The 9,942-nt window shown below is 41.1% G+C and overlaps 1 protein-coding gene across 1 annotated transcript in view; it reads right to left on the bottom strand.

Moving 5' to 3' along the window:
• Nucleotides 1-3,861: 3,861 nt before the first annotated feature.
• The window catches only part of LOC133349601 (WASH complex subunit 4-like), a 93,659-nt gene continuing 87,578 nt past the window's right edge, over nt 3,862-9,942 (bottom strand). The window contains exons 25-28 of the mRNA XM_061563167.1: nt 9,207-9,341; nt 8,251-8,359; nt 4,149-4,216; nt 3,862-3,936 (exon numbers count right to left, since the gene is read on the bottom strand). Of these exons, the coding sequence (XP_061419151.1) occupies nt 3,862-3,936; nt 4,149-4,216; nt 8,251-8,359; nt 9,207-9,341 (387 nt within the window). The remainder of the gene's footprint in view (nt 3,937-4,148; nt 4,217-8,250; nt 8,360-9,206; nt 9,342-9,942) is intronic.

Below are 9,942 nucleotides of genomic sequence, written 5' to 3'. Positions count from 1 at the left end.
GATGGAATGCTCCACAAAGTTCAGTGTCTAAAAAAGACAATGGCATAACATCAAAAGATCAATAATACAGCAGTCTTGAACCAACAATGCAACGTTTACTATGGTCAGCACTGTTGATAGAAAAGGTACCAGCTCAAATCCCCGGTTGGTAGCCAAGGCAAGCCCATCATGTCTCCAAAGTGCTGAGAATGTGTACCACTTTGTGAGAAGTCAACAACGGTTGTCTTGCCAACAAACCGGTCCCCACTATTTCAGTGATGGAATTTTCCTTGCTGGCTCAGGATCTCCCACAGCCAACAAAAATATATGCGTGTTACATATGTTTTTAATTAAGAAGAGATACACCTTAATTTGACTTTTAATTATATTCATGGGGAGATGCACATGCTTAGGGCAATGTATAAAAGTTTGATGGTTATGAAAGATAGACATTCTTGATAATATCTCTTCGAAAGTTCAATTTTGCTCATTTTGGCAAAAAATGACTGAACTTCATGAAAATAACTACTTGATTCAAGTGATCTTTGTTATTGGCCCTTTGCCTAAAATGCTAATTCCACATTCCTATGGTGGAGACCAATATCTCTGTAGGATGATCATTGTTGACTTCCCACGAAGTTGTATTGATTTTAACAACATTTTGCTCAGTCACCATCCAACCAGGATTTGAATGCACAAGCTACAGATTACATTGTAAAGCAAGCAAGCACTTATAGGGGACTGTAAATCTGATATTTGAGCCAGCTATGAATGAAAGTTAGGCATCCACATACCGAATAGCGCCATTTAAAACTTTTCCAGATTACATCTTAATCTCTCACCACTTGTCCAAATAAACTGCCTACAATGCAAAATATATCAATCCCTGTACTTCAGACAAACGCATAAGAGGTAAGCCCAGCAAGTAATATGTGGGAGCCAACAATTTATATTCAGCGTAGTGTTTGGGGCAAATCCACAGAGGGCATAACACCGTACCATGAAACACGGTAATCACTGGAACAGAAAGAGCACCAATTATTTCAATTTTGGCAGAACTTAAACTCAAGAGCAACATACAAAATGTTCCGATGGAAGCAATTGCAACTTACGCCAAACCTTCTTGATAAAACCTCAGGAAGTTTCACGAATTAAAATGTCAAGTGAGACATTAAAACCTTAATGCGTGGTTGCAATTAGTGAAAAAAATGCCAGCTACTGCCTTACTCAAGTACTCTGGATGCAAGATGTGTGGGGATCCACACAATCATATTCTGCTAAACATTCCCAACCCAATGGCCTGCTGACGATGACACCTCACAGCACATGGGTTCATGAACCAGTTGATCGAAATTTCTCAGTGCTATTTCCTTACTTGTAAAAAAAATGGCCAAACATCTTAAGCAGGAATGTTCAGACAAAGAGTGTTATATTGAACTCATTTCTTTTGGAAAAAAATAAATGTTATTGTTAGATGTGCATTCTGAGAGCCGACATGTTTATTCCCTTTACCAGTGGAGGGACGATGATATAGAAATTTCGGAGATGCATATTCTTGGAGCTGCGGAACTCGGGAGCAAAGACATCCACCAACATCTTAAAGTACTCAGTTCCCTCTGCAAAGTTCCTTGTCAGGGTTCCAAGGACTGCATCTAGGTGCCTGCCCAGGAACATTTCAAAGGGACACACACAGAGACCATGTTGACAATGGGGTGAAAATGTATTTTAATTCAAGCTTCATATTTCACTTATTATCTCTCAAGCAAATAAGATGGAACATTTTTCGAACCTATAACCAGCCTGGCAAATTCCATTTCATTTTTACCGACCAGAGCTGAGCTGGGCTCCAAAAAACACTAGATTCAAATTATAGTTTGTTTAAACAGGTTGAGAACATCAACTCACTCCAATAAAAAATGTGATTTTAATACGAGTGACTGCCTGAATTCAAAACCTAGCATTTCATGTGCCAATTAAGTGGGAAGTTCCCGTCGGAGGCATTTGACCAGGACAAATGAATAGTTTTCCATTGTCAATTTGTCCTCTAAATCTCTTTCAGTCGTTATAATCTTCTTATGATTTATATTTTGCATAATTATATCTGAGCAATTAATTATTGAAGTGAAATCACAATGCTCTGCAGAGCTAAAACCTGAACAAAACGCTAAACTCACTGGCAGCTGCTATGGCCTCCGCTGAAAGGCCATCTTCTTTCACCAATTCCTCAAAGTTCACGATGTCCTCAAGGTCAGGAACAAATCTGTGGGAGTTTACAAACAGTGAGTGATCCACAGTGCCAATGGGAGTCAAACTGACATCCACCCCTAATGTGAGAAATAGATTATATCACTTGACTTAAAGCTTTCGTGACTGCAGGACTTCATATTCTTTGGGTCTTTCGGTAAAGCCACATAGATAAAAATATAATAACAATATCACGATGTAGATGACACGTTCGTTATCTGGCCACATGGCCTACCAGCTCTGGACTAATTCTTCAACCACATCAATTCTATACACCCAGCCATTAAATTCACTATGGAGGTGGAAAAGAATGGCATTACCATTCTTGGATGTTTTAATTGAAAAAACCTGATGGCTCAATGGGACACTGTCTACAGGAAAGCCACCCCATACGGATGCCTACCTAAAACCTGACTCCCACCACCATCCATGCCAGAAGAATTCCTTCATCAAAACTCTACACCATAGAGCTCATTGTATTTCCGACCATCACCATCTAGCCAGTGAACTGGAGCATGTACACAAAGCCCTCAAGATGAATTCAGACTACACAACCTGGAAAGCTATCACCCCAACCACTGGAAATAACCAGCAAAAACGAGCGCTCTGAACTCGCTAAATTGAAAAAGAGAGATGACAGTCATTCTTCAGCCGACAAGGGCAATGCTACTGTCATCATGGATAAAACCACATACAACAACAAAATCCAGGACCTTCTTATGATGGCAGTTACACAATATCAAGAAAGATCCTACCAACCGCCTCGCTACAAAAACCAACAATATCATCACAAATTCGACTTCTCTAATCCAACGAAACAAGCAGCTCTCCCTTAAACCTTCTGCTGCTAGACCACCCAGATTCTATGGTCTTCCAAAATCCATAAGAAGGTACTCCACTCCATCCCATCGTTTCCACCATCAACTCACCTACCTATAAACTAGCCCGATTTCTGTCTGAGACCTTGCTTCCATTCACGGGCAAGACTTTCTCAGCAGTACTTCATTCAGCTCACTTGGTCTCTCTAATCAAGGACATCTCACTGTCTCCAGACGATTTGCTTGTCAGCTTTGATGTAGTCACTCTGTTCACCAAGGTTCCTGTACTTGACACCTTAGCAATCATTGAAGACTTGGTCCAACATGGATTGATCCGGATGTACCAACTTTGGTGAGGCACTGCTTTACCAATACTTACTTCACCTGAAATGGCACTAATGTCCTGCACTTTGCGAGTGAAAGCCCACTTATATGCATTCCCTATTTTGCAGGAGACATGGTACTCCAGCATTTTTGTCGGGCAAGTTTACAGTGTTTACACTCAATATTGCAAATTAACCATGGTGTTGTAAAAAAAAAACCCAGCACACTTGTGTACCATTCTCATTGGACGATGTTGATGTCACAGGGTCTTTTAATTGCCATGTGAGAGAAGCAGCGTGCTTGGTAATTCAATGCGTAATTTTACTGGATGGCTGATTGAGAGGCTATTCACAAGCACAAAAAACCTCATCACGCTGTCATTACCACTACAGTATAAAAGAACAATCTATATTAGCCTCTTCTTCGGGCAGTTGATGTTCTTCAAAGGACAGAGATGACAGCCTGATTGAATGGTGCAAGAGTTGCGGACGATGCTTTACACTTGCTGCTCGAAAAAGTAGAGCGCAAAACCAGCAATGAATGAAAAGCCATTCCAATCAAAGGCATCATCCTGATAGGATGAAGGAGTATATTAATTCATTATATATCATATGGCAATTGAGCCAAATAGATTTTTTCGTGTAATTTTCACCGTCTCATTGCGATGCTTATAATGTTTTTCCCACCGTTTCGTTTGTATAATTCTGTTCATTGAATTAATCTAAATGCAATATAATCACATACTATCTTAACATGCATAATGGAACTGAAAAATGGGCAAACCTGATCGCATTGCTGCAGCAGTGGAGTCCTCCAGACCGGAATCATACGCACGTAGCCCATGGCATTCCCTGCATATCCGTGTAGAAAAGACATACATTTCATACGTGTTAATTTTATCAAGAAAAAAAACCTCATTGAGCCCCAAGCAGCTTCAGGAGGGTCTTGGCTTGGGAGGCTTTGCCAAAGAGGCAGTGGCATGGCCCAAGTGTTTGTGGTTCAAATCCAGCAGGCCGACCTGGTTATTACTGCGAGTGTATTACGTGTACAAAATACATGCCATTGGTTCAAAGCAAGTACTGTGGCCACCTGTATTTTGCATAATTTCAAGCAATAACGGCACATCCAGGCATATGGATGAGTAATTGAAAATGCCTAAATAAAGTGAATTAACTTGAATGTTGCTGGATCGTTTACATGTGTGTAATTAAACATATTTGCAATTCTTTTTTTTGCAACAAAAACATGCCAGCAGTGATTTCCTGTCCAAGAATATGTGATGGTGCCGATCTCCATTAAACAGTGACCAAGAGTAAGTGAATCCATATTCCTATGCGTCAGTGGAAGTCTCTTCCATAGGTCAACGCTGTTGACGTCCCATTAATTGGGTTACCCAGTGTGATTGAAACAGCAATCTGCTAATTACAAGCTTCCATATTTAACCAATGCGTCATAGTGGGATTTGTCCAACAATACATTACTCAATTAGAATGACACAAACTATAAATACTTTTTCAAGAATTGTTTTTTTTCTTTTCACAATAGTATCGAGTGTGCTATCGGCATCATGTCATGAGAAAATCCAACTGCATGTTGGCGAACGGTCTGTGGAAGTAGATAACACAAACCTACTTCTGAGATCCCTTCAAAAGACCTCTTATCCACACAAGGGGGCAGCAATTTCTCATCTGCTTTGCTGCAACAAGAACGTTCTTCACATGATAAACTGATATTTTAATTCTCGCTGCTGTAATTTAGCCAAATATGATTTAGAAATGTAATGGTGCTTTTTATGTCATTGATGACCAGGCTGAAACATCAACCTACTCCACTTGACACCTGGTGCAATGCGCTTTGCCAATTTTTTCCTACACGATGGAATAATACAGTGAAATAGTGTAATATTCTTTGGTTGTTTCGGTAAAGTCACGTATAAAGATCAAATAATAAATTAAATTAAATAATAGCATACGACGTTTCGATTGCAACACAAGCAATCATCATCAGGTATAATGAAATAGCGACATAGAATCTAACCATAAAACTATAGACAGACATATAAGCAGACAGATATCACCAAGATACATAGAGAGGATTTTTTTTTTTAAGATAGTGTAATATTTTACAGGGCATTATAACAATTGATTAAATCCATGATTCAGGGAATTAAATTTTCGGCTAGAAAAGTCACGAATTACACACGATGTTTCTCATACTCTGCTTCTCTCTCTCCCACGCCAACTACAACTCTGATGATTCATATCTCTCTATACAGGTTTCTCACTTCATTACCTCTCTCATGCCATCTGCTTATCTCTCAATATATTTCCACGTCATGTCTCTGCTCTTTGCACTCCATAACCTGTCATGTCTCTCTGTTTCTCTCTCATTGCATTCATCTCTTCGACTGTACCACACTCTGCCTCTCTTGCTCCATGCATCTCCAGTCTCTCATCCTGCACACCTCCTTCCTGCCTCTGCTTATAACCAAATTGCCCTGACTTTAGAAATGTGCCACTATTTCATCTGCCAATCTCCAGGCGGAGATAACAGTTGTTAAGCGGCAGGTCGACAGCGTCCATAGAGGTTCGCCTTTTGGCTATTTCTGACTTTCACGACCGTGTGCTCGAAGTCCCGGTGGGTTCTTCGTCAGTGCTGTCTCGGCTCCTGAGAGCCTCGGCTCTGGGGAGCCCTACTAGGCGGCCAGCGTCGGTGGCCCCTTGAGGTTTAAGTTGGATACTCTCTTGTGCCCCCCCCCCTCCCCCGTTTGAACCGATGGCTACGGTTTCAGAGTGATTAGTGACCTTAACCCTTTCCCATTCTGAGACGTCTGTAAGTTGCAGGGTGGGTCCCATTCACTGCTGAATCTCGGAATGTGTAAGTGGTTAGCGTTAATTTTAGAGAGGCATAGTGCCGCTGTTTTCAAAGACATTGTACTCACCGCAGAGAATTGTAGTGACATGACCGCACCCTATGATAGCTGGTGCCAAACTGTGCAACACGCCCTCCAACGTGGCCTTTTACTTCCGATTCCATTTCGAATGAAGTACGTCATCGGAATGGGAAAGGGTTAAAAAACATCTTTTTGGTGGCCATCGTGAATGGCCAGTAGGGCGGGAGAACTGCAGGCATTGTCGGCCCATACCGCTTCGTGCACTTCCAGTTGGACAAGGTTGCGTTGACGATTTCTCCTCAGTTTTTGCCTAAGGTAGCCTCGACCTTTCATTTGCAGCAGAAGCTGCATTTTACAATGTGTCCTGTGCCGTTCACTTTGGACAAAAGAGCGCTCCACACTTTAGATGCGGTGAGAGCATTCAAATTCTATCTCCAGAGGACAGCGGGCTGGCGGAAATCGCAATAGCTGTTCCTCCTGTAATTCCGTGTGGCCAAAGGAGTGCATTAGGAACTGCTCTACTCGCCAGCTGAGAAGGATCCCCCAGTGGGGTTGATAGCCCATTCCACTAGGCTAGTGGTGATTTCATGGGCCAGGGCATTCAACATGTCGTGTCAGTGGATGTCATTTGCAAGGCGGCTACTTGGAGGTCACCAAACACACGGTTGATATTCTTGGTTCTTTCGGTAAAGTCACGTAGAAGGGAAATAATAAAATAATAAATAGATATTTCCCTTCTACGTGACTTTACCGAAAGAACCAAGAATATGAATCCCTGCAGTCACGAAGATTTAAATCAAAATTTAAACACGCGGTTGTCCAGTATGACAGACTGGACACCTTGGCTTCGCAAGGCGCCTTCTTCGGAAGAGCAGGTTGACTGCTGCTATATAATGAGTAGCCTCTCCTCCTCCAGGTACCAGCTCTGCTATGGTTGCTGAATGTTACAATAACATTGGACCGGTGGCCGGCTGTATACGATAATGAGAAAAAGAGGCATGGTACCTTGGAAACACTCATTTCGCTCGTACATACAGCTGGCCACCAGTTCCCCACCCATGCGTCCCCACAAACGGCTACTTCTCGCGATCATTGGGTGAGTCTGCCAGGGTTCATCTTTCGATGAAGAGGTAAATGGCACATATTAGTTCTGCCTGTGTCCATAGCCTCCTTTCAATATACTTACACTTCCAATATGAGGAGTGACCACTCCTTGTGCTCTGTTCAATGTCAGACTTCTCACTTCTCCCCCTCTTCTCTACATGGCCTAAGTTGTGTCCATGGATGATGTTTGGAGCAGGGGCACACCCCCACAGCTACCCCTCCCCCCCAAACTTGCCACCATTATTAATCTATTTTCAGTAGTCCACAATTAAGATTAAAAGACATTAATTATATGCACTGGCGGTTCCTAATTTGAGAAAAAGTCCGTGGAAAGAGAGTGTTTAATTTATTTGTGTGTCCACCTACTGGGAGTGTGCTTTGCTACCAATAGTGAGGCTAATGGGTTAGGCCAGGGGTCGGCAACCAAAATAACAAGAAGAGCCATTTCTTTCCAATTCGGTACAAAATTCAGTATTTCAAGAGCCGCAATGCATCTGAGTACATACGTACTCATCGTCAAGAAGCAGCCCGTAAAGAGCCGCATGCGGCTCCGGAGCCGTAGGTTGCCGACCCCTGGGTTAGGCGATGGGAAGTGCGAATATGGTTGTAGAGGGCACTTAGTGCCTGCTTTTAAAAACCTCATCCGCAACGCGTTTCATGGTCTGAGAGAAATTTCTGAATGTTTTGATAACACTGGACCGGTGTGGCCAGCAGTATGGGACAAGAGAAACACGTTTTTACCAGGGTACAAAACCTAATTTTCAATGTATTATTTTAATTAAATATTCAACCTTTTCCTCCCTCCAGCAAGAGGTGAAAAGGTCAGACAAATACGTCATTGTGCCTATTCGAGGTAACACCACAGACGTACAAAGAACACAACCTTACCGATCTGACTGATGAGCTGACGGAACTGGTCCAGGTAGCTCTGTCCATCCGAGCTCACCCCCAGCTTGCGAATGCCGCGGTTGAACTTGTCTGCACGTTCAAACGGGTACTGCCAACACCAGCAAGCAGAATTATAAATAATAGAACCACGACCATCACACAAGCTGGAAGGGTGTGAACATTGATACTAATCTCTCCTAATCAATTCATTTTGTGATTTAAAATGTGTAATTGCACATTTTACTAAACTACCAATACGATATTCACTTTTACGCAATTTTCATACAACATAATGCAAATTTGATAGTATTTGCAAATTACATTAATCAACACCCTCATAGATAATTTGTATTATGACCACAAAACAATCATTTTTCCATAGCACTTGTCAGGCATTTTCTTAAAAGCCCTTATATGCTGTGAATGTTATGCAGGCGTGATTAAATTGTACAGTTTTATTTAATTATTTGCACGCAGATATGCGCGAATCAATATCCATGATGCATAGGCACTATATTTATGTTTTAGAAAGAGTTTATGCTAGACTATTTTCCACTATGTGAATAGTTAATCATACATTTGCTGAAATGAGCAATATTGAGGTTTTCAACTCGTGCGTAATGTTTGCAATGCCATTTGTAAATTGCAGTGAAACCTACGGTGGAAATTATACATTCCTATGTTGGGAGTTTCACAATAAAAATATTTTGTCACAGGAATTCTCACAAAAATCCTTAAAGTGCTCTTAACCCTTGACACAATAGGGGACACACCTTCCCAAAAACTATCCAAAAGGACTGTTTTGTCACATGGCAGTAAACTAGATATTTTTTGTTATTCTAAGAGGCAGAATTTAGCCAAACCAAGTGTAAAACCAAATGCAATGGCATATTTTGTGCAGTCATCTATGATTGGGCTGAGATTGTTACAAGCAGCGACAATTATGCTGAGGTCACCTTTGGGTTGCTCTGGTCCTTTGTCTCCTTAAAGAAGCGAATGTCCTTGATAAGCCGCGACTTGATGTGCTCGTCGTACATGAACTGGCTGAAGATGAAGAACTTCTTCCTCAAGAACTGGTACGTGAAGTTCACCTGCAGAGCGACACCGGAACACAGCTTCGGCGAATGAAGGCGATTGCAGAGCGAGATCAAACACTCCAAACATTAAATCATTGCATTTTCTGGAATCAAATTTTTTAACTAATTTGACATACGTGCGTTTTGAGAAAGGGTTTTTATTTCAGAGACAGAAATATTTTTTGCTAAGATCTGCATAGGGTTCTTCCATTCATTTTAAGATTACATCTCTGTTATATGTCTTTTAAGAGGATCTACCATCTGTGAACTCTCAATCATCAACCTTATTTTTACTGATATACACTCAATTCATTGGTATGACATCTTCAATCATTGTGAAGCAATTTACAGAGTTATATATATGTATTCAATATCTTATTATGCATCTCTATCTCTTTTGTAACTCTTCCTCTTCCTCCAAATTCCTTCTTTGTTGTTTCAGGCAATATGAAAAAATTGTTTCTCAGATGAAGAGCAGGAAGTGGAATAAATTATGCTTGATGTATACGCTGCCCTTCACAGTATGACTAAAGGTTGTTGGTGCAGATTGTGTAATTGTGAACATTATTAAATAAGTGGGATAAATCATCTAAACAAAATATGGAAAATATTTGTG

Source organism: Lethenteron reissneri, chromosome 30 (genome assembly GCF_015708825.2).
Source record: "Lethenteron reissneri isolate LAM-NWPU_2019-01 chromosome 30, ASM1570882v1, whole genome shotgun sequence".
Lineage (NCBI taxonomy): Eukaryota > Metazoa > Chordata > Hyperoartia > Petromyzontiformes > Petromyzontidae > Lethenteron > Lethenteron reissneri.
The sequence above is the reverse complement of the archived record's forward strand: the minus strand, read 5'-3'. Positions and strand labels throughout refer to the sequence as shown.